Raw genomic sequence first — 20770 nt, forward strand, 5'->3', positions numbered from 1 at the left:
CCTAACACATCGATGGGGAAGATTCAAACAAACAACACTAAATGAATTTAAATATCATCTTAGAATAATATTTCGAAGATGGACCTAAGTTTCTTTATAAGTTCAAATGACCAGACTGAAAATTTCCGTGTAAAGTGATTTATTATAGTCGATTCTAAACTATATATGAGTATCCACCACCGATTCGTATAACAGGTTAAAATAAAAACTACGTTAAAATTATTTATTTACGGAATCCGATTTATTGAAAATCTGTGACATAATAAAGACATTTATCTATACTGTGAATATTCAGTTTGATTCCTCATCAACTTGCATTAATCATCTAGCCATTTACCGAAAGTTAAATCAACTTCAGTAGGCATTGCTATGTCTTAATCTACTAATTTGTTGAATTTTTCTTCTAAATCATGCCAAATTATCAACATCTATAGTGTTGTATTTATAGGTCTTCACAGAAATCTTGTAGTTTAGTGACAGTTCATTGCCATATTTCGCTTTCAAACATATACAAGTTCGGTATCAATGTTTACGTGTTCAGGAATACTTATATATGGCTACAATTATTGTGAATGATTTTTTGTTGCCTTTCATGGAATACTGGATAGAGTTACATTAAAATACATACCTTTAGTAAAACTAACCTAACAGAACATTATCTAATTACAGCAGCATATAGTTTACTAAATGTCTTACAAAATGTGATCAAAGTAAAACTTTGGACTTATTGGGATTTGACTGAAGAAAATGAATAACTATCAAAATGAATCAGTAATTTTCTTAATTAGAAGTTGATAATAATAATACAAAAGTTCATAGTCTTTAACAGTTTTAATTATTATTAACTGGGAACGTTTAGGGTAATTAAGTATGATCATTTTTTAATTCAATAGAGGGAATAAGATTATTTAAAGAAAGTATGCTCTATTCAGTCTTTACAATAATATGATATCTCTAGTAATTTAATATAGATGAAATAAAAATAATTATGCAACACCTATACATAAAATACATAAATGATTTTCCCATAAGTATGAGTATTTGGTAAATTCGGTTAGATTGAATTTAGAAATATAGCACCAACCATGAACTGGATATCTTGTTCTTGTTTTAATTGTGAAACATAAAAATAGTTCAAGACATTCCTATGTGGTCAGTGGCATTCAATTAAGTCTACAACCAAAAGTATTAAATTTCATATCATTTTGTAAATAGTTATCCTGTGACTGAGTAATTCAGTAATCTGATATATAAATATTGAGCTACTGGTTCGAATATTATCACACTATTTCAATGGAATATAGCTTTAATGAAGTCGCTGTGACAAACTCATTTTTTCTTTATTTCCTTCTGAGTTTCAAAACAATTATTAAAAGACGTTCTATTAGCCAATTTTATTTGTTTTTATCCAACAATATATTGTTTAATTAGCCACAACTACTGATCTTGCAATTTGAGCTCCCAACTCCTTGTTTGTTTTTATCTTGGACGTTGAGATGATGCAGTGTACGGTAACTCGATTCTATATTTATGTTTCTTAGGTCTTAGGTTGCTATGACTGAATGAGTAAATAACAAACCCCATGGTTTGAACGACTTCCCCTCGTTATTAACTGAAATTGCACATCAAAGAACAAGTATGGTCCATAATAATTGAATTAAACTATTTGTGGTTGCAATTTTTGAGTTTCACATTGTTTTAAAGCTTTGGGTTGGCTTCTGACTAATACACTGTCTGAAAACCAGAAATCCGAAAACTTGACTTTAAGAATTACGAATAACTACTAGTTTTTCACAAGGCATTATAATTATTTTAATTGGAAATTAAGATTACCATGACCATTACTACTATTATTATTATTATGACTGCCGTTAATAAACAATGAAATTCAATAAAACAAAAAGCAAAATGAAAACGTGAAGAAAAGCAAAATCTAACCTGGCAATTGACATTGACATTTTGCTAATAACATTTCTTGCATGCAATCATGCATACAACTAGCCCAAACTGATTGACTTGTACAATGTTGTTTATATATCTATAATACAAAAATTCAGACTTAAAAATGAAGAAACAATTTATTTCTAAAAATCTTTATAAACAAAATAAACCACACACAGATTATGCAGCAAGTTATGAGGGAAATTTTTGAAAATTACTGAAAAGAAATTTTTCAAAATTATAATATTAAAATTCTTTACAATCATTTGTTAAGCTAATGCTAAAAAAGTTTTGTTCTGAAACTTCTTGATCGAATTAGAATAGGAAATAAAGGGACAATTGAAAAAAAACTGAACATGAGTTAAGTTTCACAAAATTAGGTTTTTCGAGCATCATTTTCACTGATAAGTTTTAGGATGAAAAACAATGGCAAAATATTTGAGTTTCAAATGTTTCTTAACCCCATAATTTTTAACTCCTTTTACAGAATGTTATATAATAAGCAATCTGAGTACATATACAACATATTGCTGAAATTTATAAATTTTTTAATTGTATCGACAAACGGAAATGAGGGAAAAATTATACGACATTAAAAGTAGACAATATTACAATTAATATTATTGCCATTACCTTGTTTATTTTTTTTTCTTTACATCTGTTTACACTAGAATTATGTTTTTAGGAGAAAGGGGACTTTGTTTATAATAATTTAATGTCGGTAATTTTGTTATTACTTTTATTATTATTATTATTATTATTATTATTATTATTGGTCATAGTTACATTAATTCACTATGATTTACAATAAGTAGTTAACAATAACATTATATATTTCAAAATAGTAGAAACATAGCATAAAATGATTTGAATTATTTTAATTAAACCTAAAGAGAAAATAATAAGTCAAAAGAAACCACTCATTCCCATTTTACCCTAAAAGAACAAGGAAAATTAGAATTCATTTATTCTAATTCATCAATTTAAAGATATATATATATATATGTATATATAGGGAGAGAGTTGCTATGACTAACCTATAAGCACTTAACTAACTTTGCAATATAAATATTGTGTATACCCATACCTGTATAATATTGTAGTAGAACTTTAAAATTAAAAAAAACAAGTAGGTTAAAAAAAACGTCCATAGAAATTGATATGAATGAACCGGAATTTAATTTGAATAAAATGTCAAAAGAATATTAGTAATTTTTAATTTATTTTTAATAAAAAAATCAGTCAACTTTACTAGGGAAATACATAGATTATATTTTCCTACATCTCTTTGCTCTTTTCATATAAAATATAGTGTTGATGTAAGATTTAATGTTTACCTTTATTTTTTTACTGCTAGTAAGTATGTGTTTACCTTCTGTATATCATACTGTAGTAATCTAGTGATTTTTTTCTCTGGTTTTATCCCATGTACAGGAAATCAGCTTATGTCTAATAGATTTCTACTAGATGTATAGATAGATATAGGAGAATCATAGTAGGCTTGTAAAATATTGTATATACATAAACATATATTATAGTCAAAGAAATATAAATCCGGGTATATACCTATACCTTCTGTTGCATCCTGACGATATAAAGACAAGAAACAGATGCTATGGTAACAAAAAAAGTGGTAGAGACAAAAATGAGTGTACTGGAATTTTCTTACGTGTACGATAATTATATATATAACCTACAATTCAAGTGTGATGATAATTAATTAACTAAGAAAAATAGAAATAATAACATATTCTTTTTTTCATCCAGTTTTTTCTTCATTACAAATATCTAATCTAATTTACAGCCTTTTAGTGCATTATGAATTTTAATTGTCTAGCAGATTTTTCATTTAAATAACAGCTTGAAAAAGTAGTCAATTTAATATACTTATTAAATTAATACACTCTCTCTAAAGTTGTTTCAACAGTAAGAATGAAGTACAAATAGTGAAAATAATCAAAACCATACATTTTTGGGCTCTTGTTACTGCTTTTAAATTATGTATGAATTTTATAGAAATAATAACAAAACAATGTAACAATAATACTTTCAAACTCAACTTAGCGAAGCTAACAATGCTATATACAAAGTTACTTCTCATGTAGTATCGGTTTATATGTTAAGCCCATATACTTTATTCTAGCTACTGGCCTAGCTAATTCACCCATCCATTATGAGTCATATTTTGATCTTGTTAATTATTCTCTTATTAACCTTGACTATATTTTTATATGAGCGTATATGTGTGTACCCTTCGTATCCTATTCATCATATGTCTGTCATTCATTTTTGTCCGATTATAAATATTGAGTAATGTTTGCTCATAACGAGTTGGCTTCCCAGCCATCTCCACTATGCATCATCTGTTTCGCTCGCTTACACTTGCTCATGTGCCCACAGCTTTCTGGTCTGCATCGATTATCAATAAAAATGTAGTTGCCGCTTCCTTTTGCCTTCTGATTTTATACACCGTTAAGATTGGTATAATAACGGTTATCGAAATGAACTATTATCGAAGCACGGCACTACACTCACTACCCAACTTTACTACAGTCAACTTTAGAATTAATAAGAGTGACTATTAAACTAGTGTGATACTGATATCAGTTATAGACATTAAGTTTGAATATCTACCTTTAAAAATAATGACCCGTTAAATTATATTTGTACTTCACTGATAATTCTCCTAACATACTATATAATTAAAAAGACTAAAAAGATTATTTTATAAAATGTAGTGATATTACAGTAAAACTACAAATCATGAACAAATGACATATAATAAAAGGATGATTCATTTTAGTTTGACAGTCAGTGTTTACTACCAACTCTGTAAACACTTGCGATAACAAAGATGGATAGTGGCTGGCAGTAGAATCCAGGATGCGCGTTTCGTCTTATTCGGGACTCGTCATTTGGATGTACCCGCATCTCAGAGTTGATGTTTACTCTGGGATTCGAACCCAGTACCTTTCACTTCAAACGCCATCGCGCTATCCACTTAGCTACTGAGTCATGATAGCCACCTGCTTGTGCAATGGGGTGAAGTTATATTCACTTGTTGCTGTTTATTTGTATTCTCCCATTGTTATTTTGGACTGCAGTTGATCAGTCTCTAATTGGCATATGTGCATCCTGTACGGACCGCCTCGATGTATGTCAACAAGAGACTGATCAACTGCACTCCAAAATAACAATGGGAAGATACAAGTAAACGACAACAAGTCAATACTCGCGATAACGTTATTAAAAAGGCTTTCAAATATCACTGAGATGAAAACAAATGATATTAATCCAATAATGCATCATTCCAAAGTCCTGAATATTTTCACAAAGTTTTCATTCAACTAAAATTAAATCGACACACTTTTACCCGTTCTTTCACTTAATTTTCTCCAAAGCTCATTTAACTCGTTGATATTATCTGTTCAGACTCCAATGTTTGGTCGCTCTTGGAGACCACAGAGTTTATCAGCTAGTTTGATGTACATTTTTAGGCTTCATACACTACAAAATAAACGTTCTGCAAAGCTCCAACAAGAATAATTAGTGACTGATACGATACGACTGTAATATGTACTAAACTCTGAAAAAGTTTAATATAAACAATCATGACTGTTTTACACCAAATAATTCAGCAAAGTCCAAACGTCAAATATATTCCACTGTATTTGAGAAGGTGATGTAAGTGAGAGCTATATAAATGCAATTATAGTATCCCACATCCTCCCAATCGTTTCATAAGATTTAGTCAAACAAATAATTTCTACATTTTAAATATCTCTTATACCAAAAGAAGCCTGAAACAATTTTTATTACAAATGGTAGTACTATTTTTATTGATATAATGAAACAAAACAAAATATGAAATAAACGTCAGTAAATAATTTTGACTTTTGCTTTCAGTAAAGCGAGAGGAGGAGAAGGCGAACAACAGGAATACATCGAAAAAAGACAGTTTATGTATTTAGAAGGAATATGATTTATAGAATATGATTTTAGGCTCATAAATGAATGTTTAGTTCTGCATAAATATTATTATTACCAGATGAGTTAAAATTTTTTTAGAGCATATACATATTTCGCTTATACGCAAACTTCTAGACCTACATTTCGTAAGACAGTAGATAAACCATAACACACAAATCATAACATCTTATACATGACCACTAGATATATGAATTATGTGACAGACAGTAAATTACGGAGTTCTTCAACTGTATGTTGTTTCTTACTTCAATTTGAAGCGGTGCCTTATTCTCAATAAAAACAAGAAAATATGACATTTAGTTTTAACAACACAAATGTGTAGAATGGAATTAATCCGCTAATAAATTTAGGGAAGTTTGTAGAAAAAATGATTATTACGCCCAAAATCATGTTCACGGACTTTTTATACGAAATATATATTCATGAATATCATCGTGACATTGTCAGATAACCGAAGGGAAATTACAGGTTGTAGAGTGAAACTTCACTGAGTTCCCTATCACACTATCATAATAGCATTGTAAAAAAATGATGGACTGTGAAAAAGGAAACAATAATCGTCTGAAGAAATATGTAATCAAACTTACCCTAAGAAGTTTTTTCCTAAATCATTCTTATCTTTTAAAACACGAGAAAACAAAAAAACATGAATCCAGACTGTTCGGAGAATGAAGTTTATACAGGAGACTTTTATAGTTGCCGTATATATATATATATATATATATATATATATATATATATCGTAATAGAATATTATTTTTTTACCTCAGCATTTCATATGAAATTAAATAATTAAAAGAAAGATTCCATTATAGATTCAACTTAGTCACAGGTTAATTCAAAACGTACTGAAACTGAACGTTAGTTTCGTCACATTCTAAAACATATCAACGGTTAGAAATGAAATTAGATGTTCAATAACAATAGTTTATGATAATCACACAGTTGTTTAAATCGTTTAAAAGTATAAAAATTAAACTAGTGGTTAAATATTGACATAACTTTCACGAAACCGTAGAGTGATCGGTTTTATTTCCTAATTAAGGTTGGACGTTCACTGAATGAAAATTATAAACTAAAGTAAAGGAGATATTTGCCTGATTTCAATGTTTGACAAGTTGGTAACAAATAGTCTCGAATGTAAATTGTCCATCACTTTCCGTCTTAGAACTTCTGCCTTGGTATTCTAGAATTTAGGCTTTTTGGAATTTATGTTTGCTTACGCTTATTTCCACTAAATAAACATTGGCACTTTGAAACGAATTAAATAAGTTAGTATATTTTACGGACAAACATCAATATAAATCATAACATATCTTTTAAAACATTTACCCGAAATGTAGTTGTATACAAATCAAAGAAACGATATTCAGAATATCACAGTTGCCTTAAGCGACAGCTATCCTTTTAGTTGAATAAATTGAATATATTATCACAAAATATTTTGAATTATTCTGTGATTTCGCCAGCGGAATTTTCATATACATGTAAAACTAATACATGTGTTTTATCACAGGTAGCTTAAAACTCTAGAATATGCATTCAAGTAACAGTTGGGTCCATATTATTAACATGACTAAATATTTCCTTTAATCAATATATGAATACTTTAGTTCGAAAAATCTGCCATCTATTAACCTTAAAAGTGGTTTATTGAATTCTTCTTCCCTAAAAGAACTTGCTCCATACTCACTAAGGATTTCATAACAATTTCTTCAATTTAGCTAGACTTTCCTTTAGGTTAAAAAAAGAAAAAGTGGGAATACAATTTAAAATTTCAATCGATGTATGTCACAAGTTAACTAACACTAAACATTAATACACGTTATTGTTTGCTTAAGACCCTAGCTGATCTCGGTAAAACTATTGATAACGTTTGAAATTATTATCTTCATTCGACTAATTCAAAAACAAATGCTGATTCTCATTTAGCTTTTTGGTTTTCTTTCAGTTTACTTCTTACTTTCACTTATTTCAAATGATAAACATACATGTTATTTTTTTAGACAAATAGTATTTTATTTATAATACCATACATATCATTTAATAGAGAACACCTATACCAGTTATTTCTAATATTTTAATTGTCATTTTGTTTTCAACCAAACATATACGATTCTAATTTAGATTAATTGAGTTATGACATATTATTACAGCAACAAAAAATAGATGGAATTAACTTAATCCATTAATCATAGGTTCATGAATTAAATAACCAACTAATTGTTTAATTTTTTTACTTTGAAATCATTAATCAATCAATAGAGACTTACAAATAATATTGTTAAGCTTTATGAAACTAAAATAATTCTTATTAAGTAAGCAAAAAGAATGAAACATAAAATTTGTACTTATAAAAGAATATTTTTTGTGGCTACAAACTAAAATAACGTCTATTGCTTTATTGTTCTGTCTAAAATAAGTACATTATTGTTAAACTATTAAAAACATACTAGAGAATTAAACATCAGTGACTATAAGTGATTTTCGTATAGTTCGTTTGAACCTTACCATTGATGTTTAGGACTGCGGTTGATCAGTCTCTTATCAACATATGTGCATCGCATGTGGATCCCCTCAATACTGCCTTAACTCTCAAGCATTATAAGCAAAGATGGGTGTTGTCTATCTGGATTCAGTAGCTAAATGGATAATGTAACGGCGTTTGAAGAGAACGGTACTGGGTTCGAGTCCTAGAGTAAACCTCAACTCTGGAATAAAGATACATTCAACTGACAAGTCCCAAATACGAAGAAACGCGCGTTCTGGATTCTAATGCTAGATACCACCAATCTCTGCTTATAATATCAGTAGCCTTGTTTATTTCAATCAGATGTAGAATAATAAATAAAAATTTAAAATGTGAACATTTAACTTATCTTTATACGAAGATCAATAGATTACGAAATATCTCTACAAAAAAGGATATATTCTTGTCGAAGGTTTAGATATTCCATAATTTTAAACATACAGCTATTATGTAAGTAACATTACCAAGTTTTGATTTGATAATTTTGAATAAGATTAAAGACTAAGCATAAAATGTATTATAAATAAATAATATATTTGTATAATTCTTGTATTTACTGTGTTTACAGTTCAACAAAACAGATATATGAAAGTTGTCTGAAATTTAATCGAGGCAGATGCCGAAACAATATAAATTAAAAAGATTTTGAGAACACTTCCTTAGAAAGAATTGATTGACGATTATAGTATAAGCAGATTAAAAAGTATTTGTAAACTGGAAATAAAAATTTTTCTTGAGAAATAATGTCAATAGGTGTCTCAACGTCGTCGCGTAGTCATCCTATTTTTGTTATAGGCTTTACAGAGTTTGAAATAAATTACCTTTAACATATTCATGATGGGTGGCTCATTATGTTTTTGGTGAATTTATAGTTTTACATGTTATTATGCTGTTTCACTTCATTAATCTCCAACCCTTATTGCAAAAAGAACACCACGTTTTATTACATTCTTATAAATGAGTGACATCATGTATCACATTTGCAAAGTAGTTTTGCAATGGTTTGATTGATTTGAATTTTATTAATATTTGTTATAAAATTAGTACTAACTGACAAAGTATGTTATCAAAGATCTAAATTTTTCATTTGCTAATAACGGGGATTCCGCAAAAGATTTATTCAAGCGATACCTGCAAACGTAAAACGGTAAAACATATTTTTTCTAGAATAATTCCGATAGTTGGTATTCGTCAAGTTCAACTCAGTTAATTTGTACTAATAAACATCGTATTTTATAGCAAATAAAACTAATCACGTATAACAAGACAATATGTAGGAGGGACATATATTTATAGCGAGATGTTACAAGGTATTTACATAATACAGATTCATAGCCTTCAATTGTCCATTTGCATCTTTCGGTGTGTTCTGCAACCTTAACTGTCTTCTCGTCTGGCCTCCAAGTGCTCTGCCGACTCCGTGCTGTCAATGTATTGAAACGCTACACACTGCTTACAAACATCCTTGTGAGTAGCGTCCACTGCAGTAACACAATTATTGGTTTGTTTCCCTACAATAACTTAAACTTTCTTAGCATAATGACAGAAAAAACCTATTCCACTAACTGATGAGATGTCATAAACTAATGGGTTTACGGAACTGTGTTTACAACTAAAAGTTATCGGTAACATCAAGTGACGATCGTACCCTATTGCAAATAAGATGAAGTCGAAATATGTAAATAGTAGAATTTCTAGATCTGAAGTTTCACTAAACATACATGGTCCCACTCGCGCACTGCTGAGGAGCCCTGTATTAGGACGAAACGGCCGTCCAGTGCTTCGAGATCTAGCTTTATTCAACTCACGAATTCAACTATTAAATTCATCCAAATTTGTCTATTTGATGCAAAAGGAATAATCGATTTACATAAAGCAAAGGTGTCACGAATAGTTGACATACTAGGATTATTTACTCAATGTACTAATTTAATTAAGCTTCCATGGGGAATATTTGACTGACTTTTGAGAAATTCATGTCAGTCAGTGAAATACGGATTTCTGTATTAAAAAAATTCGTAAGCAATAGCAAAACAATCCCAGAAAGATCATTTTACTTGATATTCTCTTGGAAATATCACTTATTACTTCTTTTTAATTAAAACACTAAACATCTATGAATGACAATAGATATTTTTTGCAAATAGACATTTTCTAAGAGTTGTGGTTAATCTTGACCATTCTTCATAATACAATTTGCAATATAGACATAGTGAAATAAAGTAGCTGTTGACATAAACCTCCTTCAAAATCATTCATCTACAAAGTAATAAGGTCACTATATAGTAAGCATTACTTAATTTAATGAAATCATAATGTTTTAACTAAAAACTATCCTTCAGTCCAATGATGACACATATAATTTGAACTGGTAGATTTTTAAAGGGAAAAATACTTGGTTAATACAGCTTCAAGTAATTGAAATGTATTGATAATTTACAGTCTATCGATTATTGACCTTATTTCTGAGCCATAAATCCTTCAAAACTCTACCAAACTGGTTTTAAATTAGCAAACAGTTATGTTAATGATTCTTTTTTCTTTTCAAACAATACTTTTAAGCACAAATCTAATTTTATCAAGCATATATGTTGATATTTCTTCCTATACTATTATTTATCTTTATTACTTGAACTCAGATAATCAGATTGAACTAGGCAAGGTTTTGAAACACTGGTTTGAGGAAATAAGCAAACTCTTAGAAATACAAATAGAGTCTAATATAGAACAAATGAAGGTAATGAAAGAAACCTATGGACTTGCCTATAGTATTTTTAATAAAAGAAATTGTTGTAATTAATGTATGAACTACAACTCTGTTTAAATTTACTGTTTAGTAAAAGAGAGAGATTTCAAACCCTGTTGATGATATCACATCATTTCATTGCGACCAGGTTTACTGTGCTCTACGAGACAAAATGTCTTAGGTTTTCACATTTACTATTGAATATTGACATATTTTGTTTTACAGAAATAGTAAAGCATTTGTTCAGTTTTGTTATACTGACTGATGTTTTGTAGATTTCATCTTGCAAATCAATAATGAGAGAAAAACAAAATACGACTAAATGATAGGAAACCAAGCAAGCTAGTCAAGTTGTACCGATTATCCATATATTTATTTTGTGTAATTATTTCCAATGTTAACTTGTACATTGCTTAGTCCTTTGTGTTATTAAAAGAACTGTTCATAAGGGCAAACATAAAATTGTCTAATTTGGAACATGCAGGTGAATAATTTCGACATTAAACTACGATGACTGATTAGTGCATTCATTTATTCTGAAATTTGTGCTACAATTTCGAGGACTGGTTTGTTTATTTCATTCTAAAGACCTGGATAATAGTCATGTGAAATGGACTGTACACTGACGAAGATAATCAGGGAATTTATTCGGATAGCAATGATACAAATAATGTGGAGATAATTATGTTCAGTTAGATTGGATGCTATAAATCTGTATGGCGAATTTAGTCTATTAAGCTTTTTCACATATATGGTCTATACTTTTATACGAAGATCATTGTGTGAATCAACAATGAGACATCCCTGTCCTTAATTTTTGTTACGCTATATAAAGTGATTTAAGTTCAACAGTTAATCATCTTCATAAGAAATGGGTTTTTCTAATTGTTTCATACCATTATTAATCGAATTCGCCTAATATTACTTCGAGTATTACATTCATTGAATAATCAGTATACGTATGTTATCCAGGCTAATCAATATGAACAACTACCTAATGGTCATCAATCATCATTAGAAATCTTGATACACTGTTCTATTGAAATTATAGAACTCAATGACAAAAAACTTATTCTTTACTACTGCTTAATCATTTTTCTTCACAAAAAGTAACTTTTAGATGTAAGTTAGTTTTTTTCAACCGATTACCTAAATTTACTAATTAAATTGATGTAAACCAGCTTGTTTTGTTCGTACTATATGCAATAAAATTATGTTCCAGTTCTACACATAGTTTTTTGTATAAAATATTGTTGAGATCGGCGAAATGGCATAATTTAACTGATCTTATCAATCTATTTTTTGATAGTTAAAAAATAATCTTGCAGTCAAAAATCACTTATGCAAATCATCTTGTTATTAATCGGTAATAATTTGATTTATAGACGTTATGATATAAATATGTTTCTTTACTCATGCTTATTTTTCGAAGAACCATAAATAACTAAATAGCCATAATCACGATAAACTCTAGTACCATTTCGTATTTTTTCTAGAAGAGTTATGTTTATAATCTAAATATGTCGTTTTCTGTATCAGTATTATTATATTTATTTTTGATATTTAATTATTTGTTTGAATATATCAACAGAAAGGTTACGCAATAAATCATGCTGTATAGATGATGTTCTGCTGCCGGCACTGTGATATATTTCCAGTCTTTGCAGTTTTAAAATACCACCATTTTTTTTCCTATAAAAAGCATATTATTCACCATAAATAAATATTCAAAATACTCCATAATCCACAAGTAATAAAAATTCTAGTCGTATAAACCTACCTAATAATGATTAAAGTATGTACTGGCTTCATACTAATAAAACAGAGCTAGTAATATTAATTCTACCAAAACAAACTACTAATTTGTATTTCCATTGTTGATACAGACTACAACAATTTTTCCATCATCTTTAGCACTTTGATTTTGTGAAAATTAAATTTTATAATTATTTTTACTTTTTTTTACCATTCACTTCCTTTCGTTGTTTAATTCTGTCTATGCGATCTGATGTAATGTATGATGAATGAGAAATTCTGAATGGTTTATCAATAGTCTAAGTAATAAATAAATATATGTATCAGTTCGTCTATTAGTAATAATAATTATTATTATTATCTTTATTGTACAATTTTAAATGAAGCTAAAAACCTTTAATGATAATTGAATGTTTGCCACTGTTGCATAATAATTAAAATTATCCACAAGAATGTTTTCTCAAAGTTTATCATAAAGTCTTTTTACTTACAGAAAACAACTTCTTCAATAATATTATTATTGCTCTAGGCATATTTTTGTAAATGAATAAATTCTGTCAGTGCATTTTAGGTAAAATTGACTAATCATTTATTTCATTATAGCTAAATTGTTTATAATTAATTTTTAAAGAAAGGCATATTGCCATTATAGTCAGTAGATTTCTATGACTAACAACTATTACCAAATATTAGTGTATGCTTGATTTCAGGAAGTCAACGTTTAACCAAGAGGCTAATAAAAGCTTAAAAAAATTACATTACTTCCAGTCCCATATTAAAAATAATGTAATATTACTAGTTGGATGTGCTTATTGATGAAGATAGTACTTCTTTATAACTATGTAATAAAAGAATGCGATGTTTAACGAATAGCGTGAAAACATATCATACGGATGAAAAATAATGATCGATCAGAAAAAGTGTTTCGGTAACTTTATCAATGCTACGCATACGTTTGTATGGAATTAGGTACAGAAATTTGAAGGCATACTTTCATTCTTGCCTTCTAAAACCAATTAAAGATAACCAATTGGCTATTTGAATGTCTAGTGAATATATGTAAACTACAGGAAGAGAAATTTTAGTCATGTGAAAGTGAGTACTAAAAAGTGAGAATTCTCGTGTTAACTTACCGGTTAAATCGCCAGCTAATGTGTAACAAGCACCATTCGGTAGAATGCTCTTTGTAAAATTCAGTACAGAACAATGTCTTTGGCCGACTTTACAGCTAATAAAAACGATAATATACATTAACTTTTTATAGATGCTTTTTTATTACTTATTTATGTAACAACGTTTAATAATAGAAAAACATTTATGAACAGCATCCAAGTGAATAAATACTTTATACAAGATTATTCTCAGATTGTTGAAAAAAATGACCAAGATTTAAGTCTCTTTTAAATAACTTTCAATTCAATAATAAATATTTTATTTTGATTGAGATTATCAATCGATCAATGTTAGACCACCATTGAAAGCCTGGGGGCACTGGACGACAATGGAAGATGGTCGCGCAATATCGTAGATTAGTCGGAGTTAGACATTGACACCGATAGACGCCGGCTCAGTGGTCTGGAGGTTAGGCGTTCGCGCGCAGGATCAAAGTCTTGGGTTCGAACCCCACGAGCGAGGTCGTGGGTGAGCACTGCTGAGCGACCCCGTACTGGGACGAATCGGCCATTCAGTACTTCCAGGTTTTCAATATTGGTCTGACATTGATCGATTCATGATCTTGACCGAAATTCAACATTCTCCATGAGTCTAAATTGTTAATTCTGTTGTTTGTTAATCAATTTAAAATAATTAGTCATTTTGATAACTTTCGATAATGCAATGAGAAGATGAAGGTTATCAGGATTATTTAATTTATTTGCGCAATACATTTCGACCAATCTGATTACACATATACTTGTTAGGACATTGTTATATGAGAAATAAAAGGTCAACCAGATAAATTAAAAGGTAAGTGGAAACGAAGAACAATAAAGTACATAAAAACAATGTGAAAACCACGCTGAATAATAAATCAGTATTACCAGGGTAGGTTAAGGGTAAGAACAAATTATTCTTGGACACAAAAAGAGGGTTCCAGTTCAATAACGTCAAGAATTCAATAAACCCTGTTATACGCCCTTGAAAGCTTTGTACAAAACTACAAAGGTTGACTTGATATCAACCTTATGACCGGTCACAACCAAATGTCTCACAATAAAGCAAGATAGTTGTCTATCTTATGATCTTACTTGACTATTGGAATTCATTTGTTTTTACAACCATTTAGGTATGTGTTCAACCACACTTACTTGCAGATCGAGATTGCTCCTCCCTATGTGCGCACATACACGAAAATTTATAGACACAGTGGGATGTAACACAATGGCTTACATACTGTCTGGGTTTTTGTTAAAACATAGAGTTGTCTTTTGAATAATGTCAAGTTGGGTTGCATAAAATGTCCTATTAATGGTTAATTTAAGTCTCCATTTCAACATAGCACTATTTGAGTAAAATATATTACACAAACTTGATAATCTTTGTCTCCTCATTCCATTATTGCAACTTAAAATTGTGATCTGATCTAAAATTTCAATATGTTAACAAAGAAATAATTATTCGCAAGCATTTTACCAGAACATAATGATGATACTCAGCATTGAATTTCCGATTTTGTAATGATAGTAAAGCCTAAGAATTTCGGATTCATAGGGATTCTAAGTGTTTGTTGTTAAGTATGGCCACGGGAATAAAAAATAAACACACAACCGCATGCATGTAAGTTCAGAACGATAGACAACTTAAAATATGTAAATAATAGTTCCTTTTAGTTTTTGTTGATAAATACAGTGCGAAATGTCTTACAAAATATCTGTTTAGCTTTTGTAGTTAAGATCGTCTCGATAGTTATCGTTAAACTAGCACATAAATCTCAGTTTAACGTGAATAATAACAATAAACATTATATATATATATATATATATATATATATGTATCATCTGATAAAACCATTAACACGGATATGAACAAACACTCCAAAATCAATTTGGCGGGTGGACAAAATACTAATAGCCATATTGTTTAGCCTATTTCATGTCAATAACTTTCCACAAAACAAAATTTTGCATGTATCCGAATGGTATAAGGACACATAATCATGCTTTAAACATTTACGTTTTATTTTAATATAGTACGTTTTGTTAGTTTTAGTTGTGTTAAAATACTGTAATCTTTCAAGGTTATACATAACCGTTCAAAGATTTTCCCTATAACTCAAAAATGACGTTAACTGGAAAAGTACGATTATTAGCATTATAAAAAAGCAAATGCTTCACAGTCAATGAATAAAGTTCGTTGAATAACAGGCAAAGTGCTCCACATTCTTCTTTACTTATATGCTTCTAACGGAGATAAAATTTTAAAATTGTTGATACCCAAAATTAAATCATTTGATTCAAAGAACAAGTATAACGTGTTATCATTTAGGAAATTAAATAAATGCTCCAGCAGAATAAAACTTATTAGAATAAGATTTCAAAACCATGATTGAATACGTATATGAATATGTATATGTGTATCTACTTGTTTTGCGGTAGAATTCAACTGTCTGAAGTCATAGAAATTGCTCAAATCCTCAAAAAACGTAATTCCATGAAACAAGTGAAAAGTAAAAAACAAAATTTAATTAGTCTTGACAATAACCAAATCTAATTTTCTCCCTTAAACGATGTAGGTCATATCATACCGATGAATAAGTTTTCATTTTATTCCTTTCAAATCAAGCCTAATATCTAACTCACTTTATTACCCATCATTAATACCTTAACCGTGAATTTTTTACATAGTCAAAATATATTTTGATTTCCTCACAGATAAAGTATACCTTTAAAAGCTATTGTCTTACAGAAAATAAAAACTTCTTGATCCGCACTTTATTTCAAAATAATTCGAAAATATATCATAGCAAGTCAAGAAGCAACGCTAATATAAATCTGAAGATTTATTAAACCACCTAAAATGTCTTTATAATGGTCCATAGGTATATTTACTTATGTGATCAAAGCCCTTCAAAAATAAAATAAAAAATGAAACCCTTCTAAAACAGTACCCATCCGTGATATTAATTTTTAATGCTGTCTGTGGCTTTTTTTTAATTGTATATGTTGTTCATGGCTTCATTAACTCTTATTTTAACTATGATGCTATAGATCTTTAAGTTTTGCAATGTGATGACTTTGGATGTGTTAATACACCGTTGTTAAGTAATTTCAATGTGCCTCAAAAGGGCTACAAAATATAATTATTAGTACTTTATAAGATGAATAATCATCTGAATTAGCTCAAGAAGTTTGATTTTGTCCACTGGAAAGACTATTTATAATTAGTCTCACTTCACTTTGAAGAATATCATTAATATATACACAAGGACAATAATTTAACTGAAACTTTTTCGATACATTTTCGCTCAAGATGTGTATTCTTCCTGTAAAAAGGAATTAACCCAACGTTATCCTCGTTATTTTTTTTAGATTGTCTGTTTGCGGGATGTTTGTGTGGAACAAAATATTATGGAGCACCTCGTCGCTGGTTAAGTGAAGACTAAGCATCATTTTCTCCGATTTTCTCACTTTATTCACATTCAAGTAATGATAAGGAACACTACAGTCACCTATTTCTGTATTTATAAAATTTGAGCAAAATGAAAACAAGATAGTTTGAAGAACGCGATAAATATACTATATTGCAAAGTTTCTGAACAGTTGAAAACGGTTTAAAATTACGATAACTGGTAAAGTTAGAAACAAAGATCTGACATATTTCGACAATCGTTTTGTAATAAAAGGGGTTTTCTTGTACCTTAAATAGTTTCATTATTCAACAATAAATGCTGGTTGAACTACTAGGAATGACGCGATTATGCTTCAGATATCACTCACAGTTTCGCTCATAAAGTTTGGGAGATGGACTGAAGAAAGAGTTTCTTTAGGTTCTTATCAGTCATGCTGTTTTCACCTTGTTCAAATTTATCAAGGAAATCAAAAGCAGTGAACGCTTATCTTATCTTTATGTTCAAAATACATGAATACATATACAAGGAACTTTACACTAATTTGGGCTGGCTCGCTCTAATTTAATATTTCGTCCTCAAAATTAATAAATCCCTGTAAATAAACTTTGAATAAGCCAAATCAGTGCGGGAAAAGTATAAATGAATGCACAGCAGACTAAAATTGAGTGTTAAAAGTCGGAACGTCTAGGAAACCAAGTTTTTGGGGTGGTTAGGCTTGGGATTTTTAAATTATAATTGTTTCTTAATTAAAATACGGTTGATTAAAGAGGAATCTGCCTTAACCATATCACTGGATTAAAAAACCTCCACGGTTGAGTCTGTTTAACCATTCATCAAAAACATTCTGATTTGATCACTTACCATTACACGTTTATAGTAAAGAACACTCTTTGAGGCTCAGTGTGCACCACATGAAATATTCATAAGAAATAATAATGCTAAAATTTGTGTTCATTAATACACATTATAAATGCGATACTGTCAATGATTATAGTATATTTGAGAAACAGAAATTTGATTACAGTAATGGTCAGTCATCTACTGGCTATCTCTGATATTTAAATTTACTTTACCTTCTTAACATTTGACCTATCTGATGAGATGCTTTGTCCATGAGCTTGAAAATTGGCATTCCAAGTTTGCTTTCTGGGAAATTTTCACTTGGACGTCCTTGAAAAGCATCCGAAAAGATTTCGTAATCAACACCACGATCCTGCGACTCAGCTGACTGGATATCATACAGTTTAGTTCCCCTTAAAAAAAGATTTAACTTGATGTCAGGAAAAACCCTCAGAAAAGTATTTACAAAACCCAGTTTATACATTAGGCTTATGAAAAAGTTGGTATTTAAAAGTGAACAAATTCTAGAAAGCTAAAGGTTTCATAAAATACCTGATAAATAATCAAGCCCCCGTAGTTATTGTTTTAAATTAGCCTTGCGTTTCGGTTGCTTTTGGCAGAAACTTCAACAACTCATCAATAATACATTAGTTATAAATTTTGCTTTGGGTTACATACATTTTAGGTACTTGTGACCTGACTGTGGTACATTAACGTAATCAATATTCACCAATTCATTTATAGAAGTTACCGAAATATTCGCGATGTGTCGTCTTATTGGAAAGCACATGAAAAAGTAATTTGCAAATCTAATGCTCTGATGTAATCCCCATTTCTTTGGTACAGAGCATAAAGTAAGATTAGAAGTTTGGCCAACTTTGATTAGCAATATTAAAAATAATTTTTCCTTTCACAAAGATTAGGCGACATATTCACTGAAAACACAGTTCTAACAACAATCGACGTATTAATAGTAACTCATTACTTCCTATCGTTCCAAAAACTGATGATTTACATCTATAGTCTTTTAATAAGTGGTCATGTATTCATCAATATAGTCCCACGTTTATGTTTGGCAAATAATTTCGCCCAGTTATTTTCAGTTTTTAATGACTGCAAAATTAGGTCATCTAAGAATCGTTTTGCTTTGCTTTCAAAAGCACTGCAAAACTTCACATATTACGGCTGATCTATAAATATTACTAGCACTCAGCTATCAAAAGGATTAATTTTGTCCATTATTTTCACTGTATTCTTGCTTCTTGTGTGATATTGGAGTGTTTCTTTGTAAATTCAAGGGAAGTTTATTTTTTCCAGACAGTTTTTGAGAACATGTAAAAATCAGTTGGTTCCAGGTATTATTTAATTGTGAAGTGACTTCTGTGTAAATTTTATTCAGATCACTCAGTTAAACCTCAAATTATTTTATTATTTGAACAAAAACAAATCCACTCACCTTGCTGGATTAATATTACAGATACTGATCAAGGGAAATGGCAAATTACTTTGATGATCATCGTAAGCTGAAATGATCATTTTTGATGCCAAACTGTCGTAATGCTTTAACCAAACATGTACTCGATAAGTGATCAAACAAGCTACTGATATGCACAGCAAAAAACAGATTAGTCTAATTGAAAAAAACGAAATATTTCGTTTACTATTAGGTGCAACATGAAAGCATTTTCTTCAAAAAAATTTTATAAAATCCACACAAAATTTAAAGTTAACGGAATGTTAAAGAAGTATACATAGTCCATTGTTTCAAGTGTCATTTATGTTAGGTTCCTATGAGTACACTGCTTTTGCAATGTTATCAATCAAAATTGAACTGCAATGATTATTGTTTCAAGGATAGGTTTTGTATGGAAGTATTCTGAGTGCCTTTAGGCTAAAAACAACCTTTTTGGTGCAAGAAAAGTCCATCAGACAAACACAACCCGAAGACGTTCTAGTTGTCAACATCTCTGCCCTTAGCCGAACAATGGTGCTTTGTTATAGCTCCATCTAGCCAGTAATTCTATTATTATTATTATTATTATTATTATTATTATTATTATTATTATTATTAATGGCTTTATTCAATATTATAATCTGGTACAATATAGAATTCTCAGACAGAATTCGTAGACATTGCAATGATATCAACAAGCAGTTTGTAAATAAGCTTGTGAATAACTTGTAATTCATTTCTTATGACCTTTTTACCTAACACTATATGCTTTAGTCCCACTGTACCACCACTTTTATATGTCGCTTAATGCTTTCCATCATCTATTTCGAAAATAATTGCTTTGAAAACTTCGAATTCAGTTTCTTTCTGATACAAACGTTTACCATTCACCAATAGAAACTAATAATAAATGTGATAATGAGTTAATTAACAACGTCTCGTCCAGAT

At 29.6% G+C, this 20770-nt stretch overlaps 1 protein-coding gene and 1 non-coding gene across 2 annotated transcripts; both read right to left on the minus strand.

The window, feature by feature from the left end:
• Window positions 1-4883: 4883 nt before the first annotated feature.
• Smp_tRNA_01383_Pseudo_TTG.1.1 lies at window positions 4884-4955 on the minus strand. The gene has a single exon. It is a non-coding gene (tRNA).
• Window positions 4956-8029: 3074 nt separating this feature from the next.
• Smp_153900 (hypothetical protein) lies at window positions 8030-19905 on the minus strand (the record flags this gene model as incomplete). The annotated part of the gene is made up of 4 exons (XM_018796930.1): window positions 8030-8049; window positions 14096-14190; window positions 18603-18782; window positions 19826-19905. The coding sequence occupies 4 exons, from the start codon at window positions 19903-19905 to the stop codon at window positions 8030-8032; spliced, it is 375 nt and encodes a 124-aa protein (XP_018652023.1).
• Window positions 19906-20770: the final 865 nt, after the last annotated feature.

Source organism: Schistosoma mansoni, chromosome 4, assembly GCF_000237925.1.
Source record: "Schistosoma mansoni strain Puerto Rico chromosome 4, complete genome".
NCBI lineage: Eukaryota > Metazoa > Platyhelminthes > Trematoda > Strigeidida > Schistosomatidae > Schistosoma > Schistosoma mansoni.